Genomic DNA, 27140 nt, shown 5'->3' with positions numbered 1-27140 from the left:
AGATCATTAGCCATATGAAAGAAAATATCTCGCGATGAGATGACTGAACTATATCTCCCAGCATGCATCACCATAAACCCTTCAGAACAGCTGATTGTCAAAAAAAGAGCAACAATGTCTGCCCTGTGTAGAGAAAGCAGGGTCCAAGAGATGGAGTGCGGGGAGAAAGCTTCCTCACGATCTGACAGGTAAATTGGACTGTACTCGCAACAGAATGAATAGATGAAAAGTTAATGGGACAGTAAACGAGAAATGGCTGGCGGCCTTTTTTGTTGTTGGTGAAGCGCATCTACAAAGTAAACCTCACGACCTGTCGTGGGTCTTCATGGTTACACCGAAGCACGCGTTGTACAGCAGAAACTATGGAAGCCAGGAAGTACTGTCTAAGCGAGATCTCGTGGTTGAATCGTGGATTTCATTGATGAATCTAGATTAGGCCGATATGGCCAGTACGTACTGTGTACGCTTAGTCGTTGCTTCACCGGAGTGATATTTTTGAACAACTTGACGATATGTGTGTACATTTTCGGCACATTGTTATTAAGAAGGAAGCAACCAGATAAACTACAGCATCCGCGCTTCAATAGCCTACATGAATGCATTGCGTCAACCGATAGGCTATGCCATAGCGTAACATTCTAAAAATATCAACTGCGTTTTACAATGTTCGAACTTCTTTTTAAAATATTATTTTAATATGAATTTACCTCAACTCTGTATCTTCTATCTACTGTTTGGCGGATGATAAGTGGTTTAGGAATATTGTTTATTAGCTATTATTATAGCAGCACGCGGTCTTACAATGAAGGCTACCAATTCCTCGTGGGGTTGTTTACGGTTATTATTATTTATTAATTCATAAATTTATTTTAGTTGTTTTTTCCTTCTTTTTTTTTTTGGGGGGGGGGGTTCCTGGGAAATCTAGCAAGTCCTATGTAGGACTAAATTATATAATTATATTGATAATTAACCTATACAATGTAGTTTGGCAATACATCATTATAATTGTAAACTGTTGTTATCTTCCAAGAAACTGTTCAAGTTTTTTTAAATATCCATCATGGGCTTACTAATATTGTATTATGTTGAACATTGTGCTTCTTGTGTTTCCAGTTTTGATTACATATGGCTAGTTTTAAAGTTGCACAGAATAGAAATTTAATTTTGCAGTCGAATTTTGTATTGGGACCATTTGTTCCATTATGCTCGTAGAAAGGCTTTTGGTGCTCTTGTATATGCCTATTTATTACATGTTGTTTTGGGGTGAGGGGGTAGTCCACGTTACGGCAGCTTAATTCTGCGTTTCTTACACCCCATAGATCTACTCGCCATTTTAGGAAGGGTGAGCACCTTCATTTTTAAAAGAAAAACTGACTCTTCGCACTTTGTCTGAACCGTCTCTCGACGTGCCACAAGAGGGTGTTGCGACATTAATGAACTGACACTTCTGGATTTCATTATGACTGTAGCCTAAAGGTGTGTTCTAGTCTGAACCAAAAATAATTACTGCAGCGTACTGTAGCCTGTTGGTGGGAAGTGTGTCAACTAAATAAATAGATATGTAGGTTGGTAATTGTTCAGTTTCATCAGGATTTGTTTTAGGAATGTGCAGAGTTGGTTTAACTGGTTCTGAAGTGCTATTTTGGCAAACTGGGAATATTTAAAGTGACCAGCTGTTATGCATGTCCTCTGTACCACTCAGAATTACATAACTGAGGCTCTGGTCCCTGAAACACTGTTTGAATTGTATCTTTGGTCAGTTGAAGGGAACAGACATTTAAAATGTTCTGTATGAGTTACTAGATGATGTAAAGAAGCATCCATAATCCATATCAAGAACCGTAGCACGTACTGACACCAAAGCTGACTCAAGGCAGAGATGCCAGGACAGACATACAGACTACTGTGTAAATAGATACAAACCACACATTTTTTTTAATCAATCAAAGAGAGTTCTGAGGTTAAATAAATAAATATTTGTCATGTTGAACATAATACATTTGTCTTATGTTTGTCTGATTTAAATGTTTAAACAGTTTCCAAAGAGAGAGGTTAGTATATAGAGCTGACAGGATAAAGCTATGCAGTTTTTCTATTTTATTTTCCATTCTATTTTATATTGCACACTTAAATATAGAGAGAGTCTTTTGTTTGTTAAATTATCACATTTAACATATTCAAAGAACAGAGGACAACTGTACACCGCATAAAGGTTAACAATATATTGCTTTATATTTTGACTATTAAATTTAGGCTCTATTGTAAAAAAAGTTAGCTACAAAAATGGTTAACATTGGGCCCTTGTCAGTGGTCTTGTTTTTTTGTATCCTGTTTGTGATTGTGTCCAATTTGTTAATGTCCAATTTGTTTACGGTTTCAATCTTTTTATACAATGTATGAAATCTAGGTTAGGCATTATTTTCTCAAGTGCAGTAATATCTCTGATACTATTGGTATGGCTTTTGCATACACCTTTGAGGTCCAATGGGTTTGTTAGTCTCAAAGTGATGCTTGTCTGGGTTACAAATACTACTTTTGTCTTGTTCGAATTGGCATTGCTTGTTTATTCAGGTTATTGTTTTCTTGTACTCTGGCTTGTAAGCCTGTATACTATTCACTGCATTTCTGGCGATTAACTATTGGCCATTTATAAAGTTTCTGGAAATTATATTTCTGTTTCTTTTTTACTGTGCAGCATTCATTCAAACAACATGGGCTTAGCACCTCTCAGTTAATACACAAACATGGACAATAATGGGGGAAGGAAAGACTGCCTCAAATTACTGTATTAAAGGTGCAACATGCGTAATATTTTCCATCAAATATTATTAAATAATCATGATATATTTGTAGCCTATAAAGAATGAAATTAGGTGAAAGAAATTAAACACCTCAGACTGTGCTCAAACAAAATCATCGTAAGGCCTATAAACAAAATTGTATCACAGCAACCTGCTCTAGTAGGACTACTGGAATGCTTGGGGTCTTAGCTAAAGGAAATTACATAGGTGTGTTGTTCGTCAGGATGGAAGATTGTGGTGTTCAGGCACACAGCTCTTGTAGTAACACGATGGGTAGAACATAGAGAGGGTATGTGATGGGTTTCAGTTCTGCTAGTTTTGGAAGTGGTGACACAAATGATGAAGCACTGGGAAATGCACATAAATAAATACTTGATGGCAACCCATCCAAAAGTGAAGTATTACAATCCTCAGGAAGAAATCATCCGGCGATACAGGTGTTTTAAGTGATGTTGGGTCATTTATTTTCTCTGAGTCAGGAATTCATAAAAACTTGGCCATCCATTTACATTCACATGCTTTATGCTTGGACGATTGAAAGAAAGATGGAGGTGATTGATTATGTGCCTTATTTGTGGCTGTGCATCAGTTTCTGTCTGCCTGTTTACCTTCTAGCCTCTCAATCAAATAGCTACTTATAGCAATCAATCTTTGGCTATTTCAGGGGGTTAGGCATGAAAATACCACAGGGAACTGAATGCTGCTGTGATATGGTAATCACAGAATGTATGTGTGTTTTAAATTTGTAGCTGTGGTTAACGTACGGCTTTATTGTATGACATTTCTCACAGCTCATGCAGGACTATGTTTTGTTCAACCATAATGGCAAGAGCAAGTTGGCCAATTTGCATTGCATCTCGAATCCTGATTTCCCGACTTGATCGTTCGAAATAATAAGGTGTTCATATGGACTTTCCTGGAAGCAAACTCATGTAGATTGTAAATCCAATGGCAATGCCTGAAACTGGTTACAGTGAAATTACCATTTTATTTATTTTTTTCCTCTCCAAACCTGTTTTTGAGTTTGACCTCGCATAGCCGGTCTTATTGCTACTTATGACACAACTCTTTCTTTCCTTCCCACCTCCAATACGCTGGACTCAGCACACATTTCAGCTTTCCCACAAGCTGTGACAAATCACCAGCAAAAGGTCAACTCTTATCTGCTTGACATTTCCTTCAATCTGGATGGCAGCAGTGTCACCCTCTTCATTTGATAGGAATCTGAGAATGGTGTTAGGCTGCAAACGTATCTCCCTTTGTGAGAACATGGTGGCAGTTCGTTGTGCAAGCATTCTTCCTGTGTAACATGACAGAATCTACCTCTTCCTCTCTACCTACTCAACCCAGCTCATACTCCAGGTGCTGGTCATCCCCCATCTGGACTGCTGAAACGCTCCCTCCTGACTGGCCTCCATTCCTCTGCCATCAGACCTCTGCAGCTCGTTCAGAATCCTGCTGCTTGACTGATCTACAAGCTCCTCAGACCGGGCCATGTCGCTCCTCACCTCCCTCCACACACCTGCCAGACCTCTCTGGTCTGCCACATCTGGGCCCCTGTCCCCTCCCTCCACATGCCTGTTCTTCCAGCTCATGTGTCCTGTGTGTTGTGGTCACCTGGTGGTGGATTCAGCTTCCCACTCCTGGACCGCAGAAACCCTGCCCATCTTCTGGCAGGCTGAAGAGTCAACTCTTGCACCATGGCTCCCGTGACCCCCTTAAGATATTATGCCTTTCTTTGGATCTCCTCTTGGGATACTGCCATAGGTATAGCAGTGTAAATATACAGTGGGCTCCAGAATTATTGGCACCCCTGACCGCAATGCACCAAAATACTTCAAAAACTAAACAATATGATAACTCAAATATTAAATAAGATAAATGTGAAAATCCTGTACTTTATTAACGCTTCAATGAAACCAACCAAAATTAAACCTTAATTTAACTAGATTTCACCAAAATTCCACGTTCCATAATTATTGGCTCCCCTGCTTTATTACTTGGTGCATCCACCAAAGATAACAGCAGTGAGCCTTTTCCTGTAATGATTAAAAAGGTTAAGGAACACATTTGGAAGGATTTTGGACCATTCCTCTATGCAGAACCTTGCAAAAAACACATTTTCCACTTATCAACTGCCCTCTTCAGTTCAGCCCACAGGTTTTCATTTAATTGAAGTCTGGCGCTTGAGATAACACTTCAGGACATATGATTTGTTGTCAGAGAACCATTTCTGTGTGGATTTTGAGGTATGCTTTTTGATGTATGCTTTGGGTCATTGTCTTTCCTCTGCATTTGATCCATTCTAATTACTTCGGAGCAGTGGGCAGCCATAGTGTGCCATTCGGGGACTGATACCAGTTCTGAGGCCAGTGCCTTGGTCATGGGCAATGGCAGGAGTGCACCAAGGGGCTATTTAGACTCTCCAATTAACCTAACCTGCATGTCTTTTGGTATTTTCTGAAATAATTTTATTATTTATCAATTAAGGTCACCAATTCATACATGATATCATCTATTTCATCTCCAATGAGATACTCCAGTGGCTAATGTGTATAGATGAAAATACAGGGTTTTGCAGTATATGCAAGGCTTTCACTCTCAAATGCAGACCATGTTGGTATGTTTCCATACTGGGCATTGCTTAGGGATGTGCTGGTCAAAAACATTCCATGTAAAAGTGCAGACAAAGCCAAATTTGGTATGGTAGGGCATGCAGAAGATGCGGTGGTGCAAGAGGTTTTATGAAAAAGGAAGTTACAACAAGCTTTTCTTAAGAAATTTGATAGATAATAGACAATATGCCTGGCACTAGACTCCGCTTAACGTACTCAAAGTGCTATGTCATGCCCTTTCCAGTGAATTTGCACTTGTGATGGGCGCTCACTGACTCACAGATAAATGGCCTACCAGGCATTTCTGCTGCCATTATCTTTTCTTCCCATGCACAGCCCAAGTCATGATCACAGAGCGAGAGTTATACAAATTGAAAGCAGATTCAAACTGCAGAAACAAAAGAGAAAGCAAGAAGGGGACAGAGAAGCAACCTGATACATTGCTGCTCTTTCACAGCTTCTCCAGAACACTGTAATTCCTAGGTCTTTTGTTGCACTGGCCGGGTATTGTACCCAGCTGGTCTGCCTTTATTTTAAGGCTTGGGAGACTTTGACAGCTGCTAGCTCGTGTACGGCAGGTTGCTAGCCTAGCTCTGTGGCAACTGCTCGACCTCCTCGGGGCTGTCTCTGAAGGTGCTGTTTTAAGGGTGTAGGGTAGAACACGCACCCCGCCCCACCCTGCTGGGAAGTGGAGAGTTGAGTTTCATCACACTGTTTGTTCGCACATCCCCGAACTGACTGGGAGGCTGGCCTCCCCAGACGGCCCTGCTGCACGCTCAGAAACACCGCCCCTCCACAGGGAGTCCCCTCCCTCCCTCGCTCGCTCCCTCGCTCCTGCCCCGCCCGGCTGCCTGAAGGCGCACCTCCACCATGCTTGTTTTTCTGGAATCGCGGAGCAGCGTCAGTGCAGCGTTTCCCCTCTCTGAGAGCAGCTGGGTTTGACACTGCTCTCTCCTTTCTCCTCTGGTGAACTGTTGCAACACTGAGTGTCAGAGACAGATGACCGCCCAGCTCCAAAACAGGCAGGACAAGTGGTGTGAGTGAGTGACTGAGAGCGTGTGTTTGTGTGTGTGTGTGTGGAGGCGCGGTCTCTTACGAACCTGCTGCTATTAATAACACATAACGAACATAATCTGAAGTTATCCTCTTACGTTTGTTGGCAGGAGCGGAGATGGAAAGAGCGTAGCAGTCTCATTTCCCAGTGTCCCTCCACAATGCCTGCAGCTGGGTAATTGAAGTGAAGGGAATGTAGAAGCGATGTTTAAAAGCATAGTTTAGTTTCCCCCGCCATCTCTCTCCCACCGCAGCGCTGTGCCTGGGGGCCAGAGTGCTGCTCCTGCACGCAGAGTCAAACGCAGTGTAAAAAACACACTCCTCTCAGAGGGAGCTGACGCGCGCTAACCGCTAACCATGAACACTCTCCCCGCTTTCTCGGGTGCCAGGATATCTGGCTGTTGGTCTCTCAATTCGGATGGCAGGTAAGCTCCTTTTTTACATTCGTTCATTGGTCGACTGTTATTCATGTCAGGTGTTGCTGCCCACGTGTACTTTTTTTTTTTTTTTTTGCCACTGTCTGAATGTTTGTCTCCTGAGCCTGTGCACAGGACCTTTCTGTGCTCTGTTTGTTGTAATCCACTGAAGTGCAGCGTGTGTGATTTTTCCAAAAGTTTCGGGCTTGGACCTATGCGCAGCTGACTCTGAAACCGACCCTGAGGAGGGAAACTCTGGTCTCTGCCACTGGTCTACATGTTTACTGTTTACTATTCTTATCTCTGCTGCATGTCTCAACTGGTTCTACAATCAGCCCCGGTGCACAGCTCTCTTCTCTGTACTCTTAAAACTGTACAGGTGCATGAGTGTGTCATCCATCCGTGCTGGGAAAAAATGTATAGTTTGCTACAGAAAGTAGCTGCATGAAATGCTCACTTGAAAATTTGATAGTGCTGCAAACTTGTTTTCACATGCTGGAGTATTTATGCTGAGAGGTGCTGGAATTTGGTGGAGCAGTGTGTGACTGTAAAAACCATAGCAATGGCACAGCCTGTAATAAGAGGGGTATTTTATCAGCTTGTCATTATACTTTACCGGCGGTGATAACAGAACATGCAAGTCTCCTTCAGCTTGGTTAATGTGTATGGCCCTCTGTGTCTGCTTTCTTCCAATCCATATAACCGTATGAGGCTGGTTTGGGCTGATAAGATAGTGGAGGTCATCCCCAGAGCCACTTTTGTCAACTTTGATCGGTGTTTGTGCCAGGGTATTTAAGAGCAATAAAGCAATTTAGTCATGTTGTTCGGGGGAGGTGTGGACAGCCAGCAGCGGAGTGTACTTTTTTGCATAAACTCAAAGGCAAATCAGACTCTGACTAGAATGGCAGGGTTTTTGCATTCGTCGGTTGGGGAAGTTTGGATCTCTCGAGTGCTTCAGTAAGTCAACTTGTTGCTTGTCAGTAATTTGCATGTTTGTTTTAATATGCTGGAATATCCGGGAGGGAAAGGCAGTGCAAACTGAAGACGCACCTCTTCAAGCAGCACCTCTCCCCGTCCCTCCCTACCTCCCTGTGAACCTTAATTGTTGTCTTTCTGTCTTAATTGTTGTGTACTTTTTTGTGTATCAGTATTTTTAGTTTGGCTAGGTAAGCAGTGTTTGGCTAGTTAAGGGGTTTGGTCGTACTTTTGCGTTTTGTTTGTCCTTGCAATATTCTTTTACAATTTATTTGTTTTGGATCAGCTATAGATTAACCAAGTCACTTCTCTCACCTCGCAGCTTGCTATAATTGGTTTGCATGGTCATTGCTTACATTCACATTTTCTGTTCCGTATTCAGCCCGTGACATTTTGTATTTTGAGGTTTGCTCACATCACCAGAAAGCATAACACTTACTTGATAACTGAAGTAAATGGACCTATAGTGCTTGTGTTTTATGTTTAAAATGTGTCTTGAATAATGTTTTTTTTTATATACTGTCTGACACATTAGTCAATATTAGCTTCACAGTTGTAATCAGGTTTCTTTCAGTGTTCGAATTTTACAATGTATTGCAAATATATTAGAATCTAATCTATTCGATTATATAAAATCCGACAGTCGGTGCTTGATTTGGTCTTGCAAAATATTGGGCATGTTTATATATGACTTGATATTCATTGTATTCAGCCTCGTCTGAGGAAGGGGTGAAAGGTGAAGGGGAAGTAGACACTTTTTTGTTTTAATCTGCTACACTTTCTGAAGGAAAGCTTTGGGTGTGTTTTGTGCTGGCGTTTTTAGAATGATGATCACAAACAAAGGACTTCTTCATTTGTACGTCCTCCGTTATTTCTTCTTTGGCAATAAAGTTTTGATATTTAGTCAGCTTCTGCAGACTCGGACATTAATACAAAGCTAGTTTGCTAAATATCCCTTAGAATAATCTTTTTTGTAAATTAATTTAGTTCTTAGAGACAGAAATATCCACAGTAACTGACCTGTAACAGATTACCACTGTTTGCTGTGTGGTTTGCAGACGCCAATCTGCACATAATGCATTGGTCAATTAATCAATCAATAATCCGTTGAAACTGATTAAGTAAAGTGACCCTGGCTTTAGACTTGTCAGAAGGCCTGTTGGATTGTTGCATGGAGATGCAATAATGAGCAACTAAGAATGAGTTAATTAGAATTAGAATTGGCTAACTGTCAGGTAACATTGGGTCAGAAGAACAGCAGCCATGGGCTCCTGGGATTGAAACGTGTTGCCTTCTGGTCACACGTCAGTTGTCTAGCTTCCTACACTTTCGTAGCTGTATTTGTAAAGATGAGAGGAAGTGATGCCCTCTGTGCTCTGTCTGCTTTTCTGTCCTTTAGCGGGGGCAGTGAGGGTTTGGACAGGCTTCTCCCTACAGTCAGCACCGGGGTCTCACCACGCAAGAGGACCACCAGCCAGTGTAAGTCTGAGCCCCCCCTGCTACGGACCAGCAAGAGGACCATCTACACTGCCGGCCGGCCGCCCTGGTACAATGAGCATGGCACGCAGTCCAAAGAGGCCTTCGTCATTGGTACGTCATGTAAAGAACTGCATTTTCTCCGTACATTCATGTGTGTGAAACAGCACCTCTTTAGTTGTGGTTCAACTTTCTGTGTTTGTTTTCAGTTGGTCCAGAATGTTGAATTAAAGATATTTTTCATACTTCCAGAAGTTTCTGACAACCTGTCAACTTTACAATGGTTGGCTTAGGGTAAATCAAGAACTCTGGAAATAGCTCCAATAAATTAAAACGAAGATTATAATTTATTTATATCATTATGTACATGCAGCTTCTGGAGGCATAGCATTTCTGTACAAGCTGTATGGAGTTGGGCTACTTATAGTCTGCTCTCTGCTTAGACCACAAACCCTGAATGTGTCCTGCCGTTGTAAAGCTGGCTAGTCATCATAAATGTCAGTTAATATCTAATGTCTTCATTGCACATAAACAATTTCATACCCTAAACATACCCTAAAAATTAAATGATATCAAAAAGCCTAAGAAAGTGAACTATCAATTAAAGACCAAAAGTTACTGTGTTTTTTGTTTTTTTTCTGTAATATAATAAACGTGCATTTAAAGGTGTCGGTTTTGGTACTGGCTTGCATCATTCTGTGCAATATTTGTATGTGGAAATGTTTGCTCATGCAATAAAAATCCTTGCTAGTGTGCCGACCTGTATTCCAGCATTCTGTGCATGCTCCAGGCAGACCTCCATTGGACATTAGGCCGTATGCACTGCAGCATAAACAGTGGCTACCAGCAGTTTCTCGCTGCCCTTGTTGGACTGGTTTGACATTGTTCTGGGTTCTAAATTTGCTCATAAAGAGGTGAATATAATGGAAAATATAATGTGTTACTCCCTGACTGACAGGGCTATGTGGGGGCAGTGCCTCAGGGAAGACCACTGTGGCCAGGAAGATCATCGAAGCACTGGACGTCCCCTGGGTAGTGCTCCTGTCCATGGACTCCTTTTACAAGGTCTGTGTATATGTGTGTGTGGGGCATGGGTGGCAGTTGAGTTTCAAGTTTGGGGAAGCTATTTTTTTTTTACCTTTTTGATAAAGAGTTTCATCCGTTATCAGATTTGCATAAAATGTATGTAGATTCGGTAAAAGCATGATGAATAAATGAATAAAGGTTCATCTTAATATAATTGTTCCCAAAAAGACTATTTGAGGTGTGCTTAGGTAAGTGTGTTCGCTGAGGGTATGCAGCGGGTAAATGTGTATTGCATGGGGCTAAGGTGGGCAGTATACTCCAAATGACGTACAAACTATTTTTCAAACAAATCACCGGTGAACATATTTCTGCACATGTTTGTGAGTATATTCAATAAGAAATCCATGTTCTTCATTTTATGTCAAGCCATTAGGCTGTTCACAAACGTATTGCACAGATTTCTTTTTAATTGCTTTTTAGAACTCCATATAATTGACCCCTAACTTCATTGAAATTTTGTTCCAGTAATTTAAGCAGTGTCTTTAAACTATCTGTGTGATCGGTCAAAAAGATGAACCAAGCTAAGGATAAATCCTTTGGAGAATCGGGTTACAAATGAGGTAAAACTTTCCTCCTGGAAGAATAAGGCATGATTTAATACTTCTATTGTGGAAAACCATTCGGATGGGACACCACTACCTGAAACCTACTATCCCATTGAGACACAACTTGTTACCACAGACTGCTGCTCGGGCCCAATGCGGTGATGAGATGAACAGGAAAAGTTGGACTCTGCCCCGACCGGTCTACCGTAACGCTCTAACCATGTGATATTTGGATGAACTTCTGCGAACTTGCGCGCTGCTTGAGAATCCTTGCCTTTGCCTTGGGGGCTTGCACACACCCCACCAAACGGCACATTTTTGTTCATCTCTTGTTCAAAATGGGTCGGTTCGTTGTTTGGTTTGAGTATACTGGTGCCTTTAGGGCCAGTATGAACTCCTTAGTCCTGCTGTTGCTGCTGCTATAGCTTGTACTACTGCTGTTCTTTAGTGTTTTCCAGTGCTTACTGTTGTTCTCCACTGCTTAGTGCTGTCAATGCTTACACTGTAAAAGCCAAAACTAGTATCTTATATCTTATATAAGTATATAAGTATAATATAACTTTATATTTATATTTATATTACTTTTTTGCTTAATAAGGTCAAAGTATTGCCAATGGGCAGAGACAGTTTGACTCATGTATTGCCAATGGACTAAGAATATTTAGCAAACAGTAACTAAAAGCAAGCTACAGTAATATTTTCTACTTGGGGAAAAGAAAATAAGATTTTCACTCTCGTTACAAGACTATAACACTTAAGACAGACTTGTTCTGCAGTGTAGTGCTGTTTTCCGTTGTTTACTGCCATCCTCTACTTCCTGCTGTTTCTCATTGTTTAGTACAGTTCTTCACTGCTTAGTGTTGTTCCTCACGCTTAGTGCTTAGTGGGGTTATTCATCCCTCTGTCCATAAAAGATTCAATGGCAACCAGTGTTGTTTTTTTACATCTAATTGTATTTCTAATACAGAGCCATGTAATCCTGCCCCTTCCTGTCTACTTAGAGACCACGAGCTGCAAAGCTTTTTCTGAGAGAGAGAGGAAGAGATAATGGGATTCCAGTGTGATCCATGAGAGGAGGCTGTGTGTGAGCCTACAGGGATATGCCAAAGGAATGCCATCACTTAGCGTCTGCCCTGGCCATTACGTAACGGTCCAGTAGCAGTAATACCAAAAGCATTCAAAAACAATTTATAGCAGGTTGAGGAATCCCATTGTAGGCTGTGCTTAACACCCCTTTCAAAAACGCCATTGGTTTCCATCATAACAGTAATTCCTTTGTAGCTGTTTTAACTGCTGAAGTGCTGGTGCAGTTCTTTTCCAGAGCATGCTGCGTTCAGTAGTTTAATCCTGTGACTAGTTTAATCGGAGTCACAGTCACAGTCGATTGGAGGATGACAACACTCCTCAACAGGGCTCCCTCAATATGAGACTAGAAGTGTCAGTCTAGTGCAGAGTTTCTCAACTCCAGTCCTTCTTGCCAGAAGGTTCTTGTTGTAACCAGGAACTCGCAAACCTGATTTAACTAATCAAGAGCTTTTTTGGTGGTTTGATTTGGTTCAGTCATTAAATCAGTTGTGTGAGTTCCTAGTTACAACAGGAACCTTCTTGCAAGTGGGGCCTGAGGACCGGAGTTGAGAAACTCTGGTCTAGAGTCACATCTTGGCCTATTAGGTGCCACAAGACTTTTATTACACTGTTAATTATAAAGTCAATTTGATTGGTCCATTGGAGAGGGGGAGAGGGGCACAAGCCAAATACCTTGGTGGAAGTTTTTAGGTCTGCCTCTCTGCTCCAACCAAAGGGTCAGAGTGATCCCACCTAAATTTAGTCCTGCTAACTTCAGCCACCCACGGCCAGAGGAAAGTGCCCTATCAAGGCCCTGCACTGGTTTGGGTTCTGAGATTATGGATTCCTACAGGCATTTCTGGTTCTGACCCACAATGCCTTTCTCAGGTTCTCACCCCAGAACAGCAGATCCTGGCTGCCAGCAACGATTACAACTTCGACCACCCTGACGCCTTCGACTTCGGCCTGCTGGTGCACACCCTGCGGAAGCTGAAGCAGGGAAAGAGCGTCAAGATACCAGTGTACGATTTCAACACCCACGGCCGGCAGAAGGAGTGGGTGAGGACCTGATTATGCCTGATTACTCCCACGCAGACCCTCACAGGCACACACACAGACACGCATACAGTATGCACACACACACGCACACACCCACACACACACACACACGCATATAGTATGTACACGCACATGCACACCCACACATGCACACACACACACACAAACATAGAGTTGGGTAGGCGGACCAGTAAATGCAATCACACACACACACGCAAATATTACAGTTCGTAAATCATCCTATCTCTCTGGATGAAGTAATCTGCTAAGAAAATAATTAAAGAAGAAGCACAGACACACACCCAACCATGCTGTGCACACAGCCTCACACATGCAGTCGCGCACAAACACACTAACATTATGTAATGTAATCCACTGGACCAAGACAGCTGCTATGATAATCTGAACAGAAACGGTCGCATGCATGCTCGCCTGAATGTACAGACATACACGCACAACCACCCACGCACTCCAACATTCATTCACTGTGATGACACTAACGCTATGTTTTGTTATGAAATATGAAAAATACGCAGAGGACCTGGACTTTTTCACTATGGATATTTCTGGGCATTAAAACCAGTTGCTAGGCGATTGCACAAGGTCATTTGTATGTCTTATCCTGTCGTCTTATGCAATATTACCGTTGTTCCATTGCATATTGCTACAGAAACGAATCAAGTATGAAATAAATGTGATAAGATGCAATAGAGATTGCGGGGGGACTCTGACTGGACGTATAATTTATTTACGCTATTAAAACCGACAGTATGTTTAATACGAAAGCATGGCAATGTTGCACGAGATGTCTGATATCCCTGCTCTTATTCCTCACTCCAGAAAACCGTGTATGGAGCCAGTGTCATCATCTTCGAAGGAATCATGTCTTTCGCGGATAAAGAGCTGTTGAAGGTAAGGCGGGGAACGCCTGCGGCTTCACGATGCTCCGCGTGCTTCGTCGTCGCTGAAGAGCGGCTGTAAGGCCGGGGGTGGCGGTGAGGAAGAGGAGGGAGCGGGTGTTCGTTTCGGCCGCTGAGCCGCGTTGCGCTCCTGCTTTCAGCTGCTGGACATGAAGCTGTTCGTGGACACCGACTCGGACATCCGTCTGGTGCGGCGTCTGCGCAGGGACATCACGGAGCGCGGACGCGACATCGAGGGCGTCATCAAGCAGTACAACAAGTTTGTGAAGCCCGCCTTCGAGCAGTACATCGAGCCCACCATGCGCCTGGCGGACATCGTGGTGCCCCGGGGTGAGGGCGTCTGCAGCGGAAGGTTCTGGGTTCTCTGCCCACACCGCCATTGTAATGCACACAGGCCCAGTACCGTACATTATGCTGGAGACGTTCAGGAATACTTATTAACTGCTCGTGTTCATTATACCCACAGAGAGTATTCCTTACAGATATTCTTACTCCTTCAGTTAGGAGTTAACAAACAAGCTGGCTTGTCCATTTTTCAAGCAGTGTCGTCATAATTTTTCTGTGACTAAATAGGAAAAAAAAGGAACTTTTTTATTTCTTATTTTATCAATTCATGGCGGCTAATCCTTGGAAAATTGCCTTGAAGTGGCTCTGTCAACAGTGCTTTTCCAAGTACTGATATTACACTGTGTGGATTTAGTGAGGACAACTGTATGCATTTGAATATACCTATATGCATTAAGGGTTGTAACTAGCTTACATGGGGGAGTGTCATGGTATTTAAAACTTAATATAAAACTTGAGCAGTGTTGAGAAAGCGGACCAATCAGAATGCAGCCTGATGAGTTTAGCCATTTCCCCACGCTGACTCCACCCGATGATCTTGCTGCCCTGCAGGTGGAGGGAACATGGTGGCCATCGATCTGATCGTACAGCACGTCCACAGCCAACTGGAGGAGGTGAGCCACAGCACTGCAAGCGCGCTGCACTGCAACTGCCTGCTCTGGGTGATGGGAAACGCAGTGTTCATACTCCCAGTATATTACCACCTCTCACTCAACACACACACACACACACACACACAGTGTTTACCAGGGCCTCACCTCAGCATGGCACACATCCCTTCCAGACCATCCCCAGATTCTGCTTTCCAAAGTGTTATGGGCTGTGCCAAGCCAGCCATATTGAATAAGCTAAGTGTCCTGCAGTAACTTGGCCATGCCCTTCTTCTAGGGCTGCAGATTCAGCTGTTCTTTGTGAGTCAGCTCTCGGGTGTTTACTTGAAGTAGTAATTGGGAGAGAAAGTGAACTCACCTGGTATCTGAGGCGTAAATGATCTGCTGTTTGTAAAGCCGGTAGAAGCCACGGCAGTAAGGACTCTGTCCCTTGAGAACAGGGGGAGGGCCTTAGAAGTGCCACAGACCGTGTCATGTGCTACAGCAAAACATGGACATGCGTTGGCATAGCTTTATCAGAAGGCTTCTGACGAGGAACATTTTTCATGTCAATCATCATTTCTAAAGATGTAAAAGATCTGTGTACATAGGCAGGAACTCATTTGCACATGCTTTTCATAGTTCCGAACATTAAATGCTTTCCATATGACACAAAGAATGACACATAACCTTAAACTGTAGCATTATGCAACACTGGGTTTTGCTGCTTTGCCTGCTTTTTAGTATTTAAGTGGTTCCCAAACTGGAGTGCTTAAAATGTCACGAGAATGCAGTATATTTGGGATGAATGGTGTTTTGTTAGACTTAAGTTATTATCATATTTATCCACGCATCTTAATTTTCTGTGACACTTACACCATGGACGTGAAATTAAAGTGGAACCAATTCAGAGAGATGATTTTATACATATCAGTGAGCAGACCGACAAGCGGTATGGGAAAATTCAATAAAAATAGTTTGGGAACCACCGTATTATTATTATTATTATTATTTTGCCACTATGCCTGTGTGATGTACTATATGAGACAGTGGAATGTGTTGATTGTGTGTGGGGGCTGTTGAGCATGTGGGAAGCCTGTGTTTGGAGATTTTGTTCAGCACATAGGAGTTGAGCCAGGAGAGTGAGCGGCTTCAGTTCAGAATGGAGAGTCTGTTCCAAAAGAATCTGTACCCTACGCCCTAATGGTGACTCAAAATTGACCCTGTCATAGTGAGCAGTGAAGTCGATCTCGATCCCAGAATCGGGTTTGTGAATCATCGACCCCTGTTTTCTCCTCTGCTGCCAGTGTCAGAACATTTGCTTTGTGCCAACTTCCCAGATATGTCCCAGTCATAGCTTTTATTGGCAGTGCTTATTGCAACCATCTCTGGTCCACCCATACAGAATGTGCGCCCTCTGGTGGAGGAAGTACTCTATGTAATTCTGTTTGATACATTTTTAATCTCTGATGATCTTTGCAGCATTATTTATGTAGTCATTATAAGGTCATATCCATGTCTTTAATCTGTCTAAACATAATAAAATATGTACATAATTTAAGGATGCATGAAACCGCTTAAATGTGGTAGAAAATAGTGTCCCTTTATAGAAGTGAGAGAAATTATACAAAAAAAAGGAAAAATCCGGTGACCGGTGGTGATGATGGTGGAAAAAAGTCAATGCAATGTCGTATTGCAAATATGACTGCATTGCCTATTAATTTTATAAGCTACTTGTGCTCATAGTATGTGAATTATTTTGTGATTGGGAATCCTTTATATCTAAAGGTGTTAGTAGCAGGCACACTTCTGTGATGTTGGCACTTTTGAAGAGGGGCAGAACTAGTGGTTGATGACTGCTTCACATTTGGAACTTGAAGGCTCATTTTCTATTGTGTCTCCTCGGCATCTGTGTTGTTGGCCTTGCCTCTCACTTGGACTGCTCTCTCTCTCACTGCCTCCGTGCAGCGTGAGCTCAGCGTCAGGTAGAGTAACATGCCCTTTTATCGCTTCACCGTCGCCCTGGGGGTGGGGTGGGGGGGTCGTCCTCGTCCAGCAGCCTGCTGCAGTGTATGACTCAAGAGCAGCACCTCCCCACGATCCCACTTCAGCTCACTGAGGAGGATTTCCCAGCATCCTCTCCATACAAGTACTGTACTACTATCACACAATATACTACTATAGTGTTCTGTACTACTATAGAATACTGCACTACTATAACATACTGTACTACGACAGCACACTGTACTACTATAGCACACTGTACTACTATAGCACACTGTACTACTATAGCATACTGTACTACTATAGCACACTGTACTACTATAGAATACTGTACTACTATAGCACACTGTACTACTATAGCATACTGTAGTAATACAGCACACTGGACTACTATAGCACACTACTACTATAGCATACTGTAGTAATATAGCACGCTGTACTACTGTAGCACACTGTACCCATGAAACACATTGAGCCACAGCCTAGCAACCTTTGTGTTTCCACAATTACATTGGGCCTCCCCATTTGAAAGGTTTTCAAGAACCCTAACTACAGGAATATCTGATTTATATTTGTATACTGTATTTTGTCGTAATGGAATCAGATTTGTCATGACTTGTTTAAAATGCTTAAAACACAAGGGTGCCATATAGCCGTTGCCGAGGTGCTGCTGCAGGTGTACGCAGCAGGTTGAAAGATGAAAGATGCAAGCCCCCCTGCCCCCCGCCCATTATGTCCCTGGCCCTCCTGCACTCTGTGTCTAAAAATACTCAGCCGCGCCTCCTCTCTCTAACCCCCAGCCTGGTCTGTGCTTCGAGAGCCGTGGTTAAACGCTGTGTCTCACGCACAGCACTCTACATTTTCCAGAGTCTTAATTTGACAATGTGCAACAAGGCTCCGATTTTTTTTGTATTTTTTTTTTTCCGTTGTCTGTGTCGGCCACAACAGAGTGGAGAGAGGAAGCTGCCGTGTACGTTCTTTAGACACAGGATGTAGCCTAGCCCGGCTTGCCGCGACAGCTCTCTGCTGTAGACATACCGTGACTGGCAGCTCCAGCAGGCAGCAAGCATTCAACCTCATAAATATTCCCGCTAACAATAGATTGGGCTTTCACAACAGGGGGGTTGAGTGTTCGGCCAACCGAAATGTTTCCTTAGTTTTGTAAATCATTGTTAACATTGCCTCCTTTTGCCCAGCGTGTTAATGGTTTATGGCGAATGTGAGCGACTGTTTGAGCTGTCACAACCTCAGACGAACGTGATCATTTCATTCTCATTTTTTCTGATGTTGTGTGTTTGTTTTTTATTTTGTTTGTTTTTTTTTGTTCTGTTTTTCCTGTCTTTATTTGCGTGGTTTGTTCTGGCGTTTCCACCAAACCTCCCCTTCTCTCCATAGAGGAAACTACGCTGGGATATGTGAGGATATTTGCATACGATTGTTTCTGTTTTCATTTGTCTCATAGAGATTTTTCAGATTTTAAAATGACAGCAAAGCTATTTGATGGGTTTAGAGTGTGGTTTGAGTGCGAATGGGTTCTGCTTTAAGACTGCACAGCTCTCAGCTCTGGTTGTCCTCCGCCCTCAGGCTCTAGCTGACCTCTGACCCTCAGCTCATCCCTGCCCTTTTGGCCTGTGCGGTAATGTCACACAGGACACACCAGTGCCTGTCACAGCTTTGCAGTCTTCTGCTGAATCATCATAGGAAGTGGGATTATGATCTTCAAAGATGATTGATCCTATGTCGAATGGCAACTCTCTTTTAATTTATTTTATTGGAAGTGTTATTTTATTTCAAATAATGTGGATAATTAAAATATAGATAACAAAGCAATTGGCAACAAACACATATTTCGCTCTGAATTGGTATGATGTTTTTATTCACTGCAAAAACACTGTCCTGCGAAATTATTTTTGTCTTGTTATGAGTCATAAAATCTTTTTATCTCAAGTAGAAAATGTTAGGCCCCATTGGCAAATCTGGGAATGAGTCAAACTGTCTCAACTCATTGGGAATATTTAACAGAACAGTTTTTAACTGAAAAGTAATACAAATCAGATTTTAAGTCTAAATCTAAAGATTGAGATTGACTTATTCTTTTGTTTTTGCAGTGTTAAAATATTATTTTTTAAAACATGTTGCTCTTAAAACACTTAATACATTTTAGCAGCAACCTTAGAATATGAAAATGCATTTTATGACTTACCAAATGACCATAAGAGTGTAAATGACATTTTTCAATGTTCTTTGAAGAATCATATTATGTTATGTGCATCCTAAAATAAATGAAATCCCACTTCTGCTTACACCAGGCAAACAAACTTTGTACACAGTGCACCTCTTTTGACTAACCTCGTGCTGCTCCTAAATCTTTACTCACTTATTCTTTTGTTTCTGTTGTTGTCGTCCACTAATCCAAATTAACTTTTCTGTGATTAATATATTGTGCCTTGCCTTAGTCTTGTGAACAAAGTTTCATTTTTTTATTATGTGTTATAAAAATGACTGCAAGGCGTGTGTGTGTGTGTGTGTGTGTCTGGATGTTTCTGTGCATGCGTGTTGGCGATCCGGCGCTCTGTGCTCTGATTGGCCACCTCTCTCTGGTTGGTATGGTTACAGGGCGGCTCTGGCTTCAGCCCATCAGGCCCAGCCCCTGCCTCAGACTCTCAGCGTGTTGGAGAGCACGCCCCAGGTCAGGGGTATGCACACCATCATCAGGTCTGCTCCTCCTCTCCACTGTACATGCCGCACTTCATTGTGTCTGTGTTTACTGTCACAACATACTAGGTAGAACCTTTTGTCTTTGGGACTATGGGAATGATTGGCACAAACTTCAGAGAAGGTCCACATTATGTTTCTAGTTAAAATATCTCCTTCATTAGCACAAATATCCAGTCTTCTCTGTAGAGAAGCAACTAAGTGTCATCGACTTGGGTATCCATAATAAGACTAGCACATTCTCTTCAATGGTACTCAATAAACCACAAATATTCCCACTTTAGCAAGGCATTTAATGTGCCCTAGCAATACGATGCTGCAAACTGCCTTTCACTGCAGAGTTGGACAGAACGATCAAGTGAATTAGACCGCAAACATAGATCAGGTCTTCCAGCTTTTCATTTTGTACTTCCTGTCTGTTATGGTTTAATCTAGAATGTTTTACACTGTCAGAATTGGCGCTCCATGCCTCTTCCTTCGCCTCTCTGTATCGTTATATTGGAGATGTACATTGTGACATGGATGTAATTACGGATGTAAAATTTTCTTCCTTTTTTGTATGAACATGAGCTTCCACCCCACAGGGCCTTAGTATGCCACTACGGCACATTATGAGTGGCAGGCAGGAGGCCACAGAGGCTTGTGATGATGCGTCCCCCATAAAGATAACATTTACTGAGCTCCCTTCGTAGTTTGTTCAGAGTTGGAAACCAAGCTGCAGTTTAAATAGAAATGAATTGCAACAGATACTGTGTATATTCAGAAACTAAAGCGTTACGTATTGTTTGTATAGTTGAATGTATATGCTGATGGCTGTAGAGTGACTGTATTACCGTCATCTTGTACAACATATGCCATCATTTCACTGATTAAGGTCGTATGCTGAAATGTTTGAGTCTTTTGTAAAGTCATTAAGTGCTCAGTGTTTTGAGAGGCAGTTTTTTGTGGTTGTTTCTGACCGTCTGTCTTTGCCTTTGTTCTTCGGCGTAGGAACAGAGAGACGAGCCGTGATGAGTTCATCTTCTACTCGAAGAGGCTGATGCGCTTGCTGATCGAGCGCGCTCTGTCCTTCCTGCCCTCTCAGGTGGGTGTGAGGGAACGCCCCCGGAAAACTGCCGGCCATGGAAAGTTCACAATCTGACACAAAAGCCAGCGGCCGAGCAGCTTTACCGCCAAAACTCAGAGGCTGACGTGCCAAAACTGCCGTCGCCCATAAATGGGGATGTTCCACGGTCAAGTTGCCTACCCCATATTTCTTCCCTTTTAAGTTTTTTTCCTGGTAGATGGAGTTACTGTACAGTATTCAAAGCAGAATGTGAGTATGCTTAAAAATAAGTCTGAGATAAAAGGTTGATAAGATCAGATTACATTATGAAACCGTTTCAGGGGAAAAAATGACGGTGGTAAGATTTTAGACTAAACCGTGAAAGAGCTTTTCATAGGAACTGAATGTAAATAAAATGTTAGGTTATACTTTGAATATATTTCATAGGAAGTGAATGTGAATGAATTGAGTGTGGTAACATGTTAGTTTATCCTGTGAATGAGCGTCTGGCCTTCTGTTCAGTCTGCTGGAGGGTAGTAGTGTATGAGTCTCCTGCCCCTCCCTCTATAGGTCCACATTGTGCAGACTTCCCAGGGCCAGGACTACGAGGGGAGGACCTTTCATGGGAAGAGGGTGAGTGGCGTGCCTGTGGATACTCAGAAAACACATTCCTGGATGGGAAAATAATAAAGTTTTAACAATCTTTATTTGAAAAAAGTGTTGGGGGTACAGTAGCAGTGTAAAATGTCTGCCGGTCTACGCGTATGCATACACATTATCTACTGAGCTAATGAATAGTTTTTGTGTGTTTGTGTGCAGTATGTAGTGCCATTACAGGATGTGCGTGAGAGTGCCTGAGAGTGCGCGCGTGTGTGTGTGTGTGCGTGTGCGTGTGCGTGTGCGTGTGGGTGTGGGTGTGGGTGTGGGTGTGGGTGTGGGTGTGTGTGTGTGTGTGTGTGTGTGTGGAGTGCGCGGGCGTGTGCGTGTGTGTGTGTCTGTGTGCGCGTGTGTGTGCGTGTGTGTGTGTCTGTGTACACACACATTTCCAGCAGTCCTCTCTGCCATCCCCTCCAGATCACGGGCGTGTCCATATTGCGGGCAGGGGAGACCATGGAGCCTGCCCTCAGGGCTGTGTGCAAGGACGTCCGGATTGGCAAGATCCTCATCCAGACCAACCAGGACACAGGGGAGCCTGAGGTACTCGTCAGCCTATCACGAGAGCCCTCAAAATGAGCAATGCAATGGGACGCAGCTAGTTCTGCGGATCAGGGAGAAACACCGGCACTAACCATGCGCATTCAGTCTCACAGCAGGGAAAGAAGATTTTGATAATAGTTGCACATATCCAACACAAGTGATATGGTGACACTCTGGCTCCCCACAGGGAGGAAAACATTGGACGTCTGGCTTGTGAATGTGAGAAACGTATTCAGAGCTGGAGCTCCAGTGTAAGCAGGATTTAGCGTGGCTGCTGCCCTTGCTGTTGCATTGTTCAGGACGAGCAGCAGCATTGATTCCTCTTCTTAAAGGCGTCTGCAGATTGACATCATTTCACAGATAAAGCAGCCTGCAGAAACATTTCATTCTTCAGATTCGCCCTCATAAAAAACATTATTGATCTTTCATGGATGTATTTTAGCTAATGAAATTCTTTTGATCTATTCAGCTGTGTTTTAATCTATATGCTTAACTAAGAGCGCAGTCCACTTCTGTTGGCACTGTGTAATCATTTTTTGCCACTGGTTGGGAGCTTGTTAATAACCTTTCTGAAAATACAGGCTCTTGTTCAAATGTCCTCTCTGGTTAATTTGTACACCTATGGTGACATTTGCTTTCCCATGTAAGGCTGTCAACAGATTAGCATAATTCCTCTGATACCCTTACGGAAATGGAATGTGATTAAAATATAATAAATAAAATAAATAAAATATATTATCAGGATATTGCAACTCTTCAAAATATATTGCCAAGTATACACATTATTCCAGTATATTAATTTAAGAATACACTGCTGTGAAATTAATGTATTGCTATATTTTGAGATCTTAGAATTACAAGGTTCTAACTGACATTTTTGGCAAAGATGAGTTGGTGTCATAAATATGTTGTCGCTAGGGCACTAAATATATGTGTGAACACATTTCTATTGTTCAAAAGTATGAAAAAAATGTTTAAAAGGTTGTCTCTGCTTGGGGCCCATTCACTTTGGTATCTTTGAAGCCACTCGGAATGCAGGTAGAACCTTATAATTCGAAGGTCACGATTTTTTAGAAAGGTCCACATATTCGTACCATATTGCAGCGTACTCGATTTGTACGTTGACGGTGTCTCATTCTCTGTCCCCTAACCCACAGCTGCACTATCTCCGCCTGCCCAAAGACATCGGCGAGGACCACGTGATCCTGATGGACTGCACCGTGTCCACGGGAGCTGCAGCCATGATGGCCGTCCGGGTCTTACTGGTGGGTCCCGGCTCCTTAACTCCACCCAACTACACCTAACGTCTCGTATTAATGCATTTTTACATTGAGCTATAGCTATAGGGGTCACAGATTGATTCAAATAATAATTTATTTGGACTGCATGATATATTGTCTTTGTCTCATTGTTTTGTGCGCTAATAACCACACAAAACAATGAGATTACCCTATGTTGGGATAATAAAGTTTACCTTGACCTTGAAATAGAGGGTATCTGTCTCATATGTCTATGGTAGTCCTCCAGATGAGTGAATGGTACAGGCTGGTTTGGTTCTATGTCTATGGTAGTCCTCCAGATGAGTGAATGGTACAGGCTGGTTTGGTTCCATGTCTATGGTAGTCCTCCAGATGAGTGAATGGTACAGGCTGGTTTGGTTCTATGTCTATGGTAGTCCTCCAGATGAGTGAATGGTACAGGCTGGTTTGGTTCCATGTCTATGGTAGTCCTCCAGATGAGTGAATGGTACAGGCTGGTTTGGTTTTATGTTCATGGTAGTCCTCCAGATGAGTGAATGGTACAGGGTGGTTTGCTGGTTGGCTGAGTGTCCGTCTGTCTGTGCAGGACCATGACGTGCAGGAGGATAAGATCCTGCTGGTGTCACTGCTCATGGCTGAGATGGGGGTGCATTCGGTGGCCTACGCCTTCCCCCAAGTCAAAATCATCACCACCGCTGTGGACAAGAAGGTCAACGACCTCTTCCACATCATCCCTGGCATAGGTGAGCCTGATGAGGGGAAAGGGTTGTGTATGGTACAGAAATGTCACTCATTATAAACATACAGTTTACCTATTGAAGATTTCCTTTTTCATTTGGGCACTATTCTTCATTCTATACAGTAGGGATATTTCATATTTAAATTGTAACAAAATTGAAAATGATGTTTTTCAATAGACTAAGTTTCTATAGACTAATGGAGGGAACGTCCTCACACACATAGACAGATCCAAGCATTCATCTGCTGTGCTTTTGAAATGCAAAATGAATAGGGGAAGGAATGCATTTAAAGCCGTCTGCCTTTACACCCAGAGTGCTGTTTTTCTTCTACTCTCCAAACTCTGCTCAGCTAAGTGGGCCACGACCTTTGCAAAAGGCATTCACTTCGGTCTTTTGATTGCCAAAGCCACATAAATCTATAGAACAGCAAAAGGATGTGTGGAACAACAGTAATGGCATGCTAAGCAGCCCGATATAGCATAGTTATGGTATGTTATATGCTGCATTAGAGGAGTAGCTGTCCATATGCACAAGTTTTATAAAAATCCTATATGTTCATTAGTGCATTTATTTTTTAGGTAGTTTTATTATGGCCCATTTTATATGCAAGTATAAGTCAAATAAATGTAGTGACATATTAGACATTAAATTGTGATGTTATGTTAAAACTAATGAATTAATGTGAGAATTTTTTTGGTAGTTCAATGACACATGTATGTTTGTATTTCAGATTTTTTTCACATGAGTAAAATCGATAATTTTACACAAATAGAAAAGTAAATGTGTCCTATTTCTGTCATTTAGGTATCAACAAATATGATTTTTACAAACCTTTTGCTAATACAGCATATGGGTGTGGTTGGACCACTGGAATCTGCAGTGCCAGACCATCCTGGGTTTAGATCCCAGACGGGACACATACACTTGTACCCTGAAGCCATTTTGTGTGAACTTCTGTTAAATGTCCAGCCACAATGTGCTACAGATCCAAAGCTGACTGCTATGTACGTGCGTGTCTGTGCGTGCGTATGCATGTTTGTGTGTGCATGTACGTGTAAGTGTGGGGGCACGTGTGACTATGGCTGCACGCATACCTCTTCAGTAATGGCTGCTTCTGTGTCTCTAACTGAAGGAAACTTCGGGGACCGGTACTTTGGTACAGACGCGCCCCTGGACTGGAGCGATGAGGACATGGATGAGCCAAGTTACTGAGAGCTGCCAACCTCGTGCAGCTAACCTCTCTACGGTCAGCAGGACCGGACCCCTGACTGTGGTCCTCTTTACACTATCTAGTGCCGCCAACCTCTCTACGGTCAGCAGGACCGGACCCATGACTGTGGTCCTCTTTACACTGAGGGTGTACATGTTTTTTTACATTTGGAAAATGACTATTCATATGTACATGTCACATATTTTTATATTTTATTTTTGGTTTCCTAGTTGTTTCAAAGGTTGTGGTGAAGAGCTGCAATATAAGGCTGTGTATTTTTATAATGTTGATGATTTTATGAAAAGGATTCTTTTTAAAACCAAACTAAAAACTGGGTCATGAGAAGCTTCTGAAAAGAAAGATACTCAGTCTTTGTCAAGCCATCAGCCTTCTCGAGAGAGCCTGAGCAAGCTTCATATCCGAAGACAAGACTACTGAATGTTAAACTCCCAATTTTAATGTATTTAAACACATTACACTGTTTTCTTGTTTTCAAAGTCAAACAGCTTTTCTTTGTTCTACGGCAATGCCTGCCACGAAAGAAAAAAAAAAAACCTGCCATTGTGTTTGTCTCTCTGCGCATAAAAAGAACTTTCTTTGAAGGACCACCTCACTGGAAAGTGTGTGGGTGTAGGGTGTTAACCCTTCTGTTTCACCTTCTTTTGCTAAATCCAACTGACCAAACCTCAGACTCGTAAAGACGATCTGCAATAAGATACAGTAACCCCAATTTTCCCTGTCAGTATAAGGTACAGTATGGCTCATAGATGAGAAGAATTGCATATTCATATCTGTTAATTTATTGAATATTTTGGATACATGTGATCATTACAGGTAGTGAAGCGGACTTGTTTGTCTCCATGCCGTGCTAGTGCTTGTCGTGCTGTCGCGGTTCTCAGTGTTCATGAGTGCAGTATATTTATTTGTATGCCTTTGTGCTCTCTTGCATTGTGGGGTGTGTGCTTGCTACCTCAAATACGGTGTTTGTCACAGCCTGCATTTCACACAGGATTTTTCTGTTAAAACCTGTTTTTGTTCATAAATTGTGTTGCCTCTATTATATCAGAACTGTACAAATAGCCCCCTAGATTTCCTGGCCGAATGCAGACCGCTTCAGGTTGGCATACATGTCTACCCTTATCAGAAGTGTTTAGGGGTCTAGTTAATCAATGTCAATGGCCTATTCCATTTTCAAGTGAGCTGATAGGCTTGGAGTAACCTGCCTTGCTTGGATATGGCGCCAAAAGTAACTGAATTGCGTTGTTCTTTGTTTTGGTGTCACAAAGAGATCCAGCCAGACCCAACTGTAACTAGACACTTGTTTTACCATATATGGTATGCGCGCCTATGACTAGCTGGAAAATCGAGCATTGTTTGTGTGACGCATTTGAACAGACAGACAAGACGAATGTCCGTGTTCTTTTTATGCTTCAAAAATGTCATTTTATTGTGTCACATTGCTGTATTTATCTATACATTTTGTAACTATTGTTTTGGAATGTAAATGTGATCATTGTCAGCCCTTTGGTTTGCAGTAATTTAAAAATATGCAGAAATGTGTATTTGAACTGTTTTTGTGCGATTTATTCCCCTTGCGGTAGCAGGGGATTGCTCCTCATTTTTCACAAAGTTTAGTTTATACTGTACAAAAAGATGTGCCGGTAAATATGTGAAGATCAGAAGAGAAAGAGAGGTCACGGGTCTTGTCGATCTTCATTTGTTCAGTTTGTTAAGATGTACATACTGTATGTATAGTATGTTCTATTCACCGTTACTCAGATTGTCACTTCAGCACTCCTGTGTCTTTCTCCCGGCGCTCCTCCTCACACACGTTTAAGAAGCCCGGCACTCAAGTTCCTGCTGGAAAATATTCTGTGAAAGTCAAGTGCAAATTGGCATCTCACTTTCAGAGAGTTTTAAATCAGCCGTTTCTTTTGTATTTACTGTACCTTTGTAGTGCATGCCATTAGAAATAAGTCAGTAAAAGTGCAATAATGTATTAAATACTTGTTGTATTGCTTTAA

General features: G+C 42.3%; 1 protein-coding gene across 4 annotated transcripts; it reads left to right on the top strand.

Annotated features, from left to right (window-relative positions):
- The first annotated feature begins 90 nt into the window (after positions 1–90).
- On the top strand, positions 91–27140 carry uckl1b (uridine-cytidine kinase 1-like 1b). Of its 4 annotated transcripts, none has more exons than XM_061256827.1 (15): positions 91–188; positions 9260–9450; positions 10295–10401; positions 12921–13091; positions 13932–14003; positions 14152–14341; positions 14909–14970; positions 18346–18365; positions 19567–19665; positions 20656–20749; positions 21281–21343; positions 21785–21907; positions 23065–23172; positions 23753–23909; positions 25039–27140. In XM_061256827.1, exons 1-15 carry the CDS (start codon positions 115–117, stop codon positions 25116–25118), a joined length of 1611 nt encoding a protein of 536 aa, XP_061112811.1. In that variant the 5' UTR covers positions 91–114; the 3' UTR covers positions 25119–27140. The 4 variants fall into 4 exon arrangements, with proteins under 4 accessions (XP_061112811.1, XP_061112812.1, XP_061112813.1 ...); XM_061256828.1 differs by lacking the exon at positions 18346–18365 and adding an exon at positions 16915–16931; XM_061256829.1 differs by lacking the exon at positions 91–188 and adding an exon at positions 6313–6894.

Source organism: Conger conger, chromosome 10 (genome assembly GCF_963514075.1).
Source record: "Conger conger chromosome 10, fConCon1.1, whole genome shotgun sequence".
NCBI lineage: Eukaryota > Metazoa > Chordata > Actinopteri > Anguilliformes > Congridae > Conger > Conger conger.
This window is presented reverse-complemented; position numbering and strand designations above follow the sequence as displayed.

What these genes read in the sequence shown, in the direction of transcription:
- uckl1b (XM_061256827.1), top strand. Translation starts at nt 115, where the DNA reads ATGTCTGCCCTGTGTAGAGAAAGCAGGGTCCAAGAGATGGAGTGCGGG. An exon ending in GCTTCCTCACGATCTGACAG is followed by an intron (nt 189 to 9,259) that starts GTAAATTGGACT and finishes TCTGTCCTTTAG; the next exon opens with CGGGGGCAGTGAGGGTTTGG. An exon ending in GGACCTTTCATGGGAAGAGG is followed by an intron (nt 21,344 to 21,784) that starts GTGAGTGGCGTG and finishes CATCCCCTCCAG; the next exon opens with ATCACGGGCGTGTCCATATT.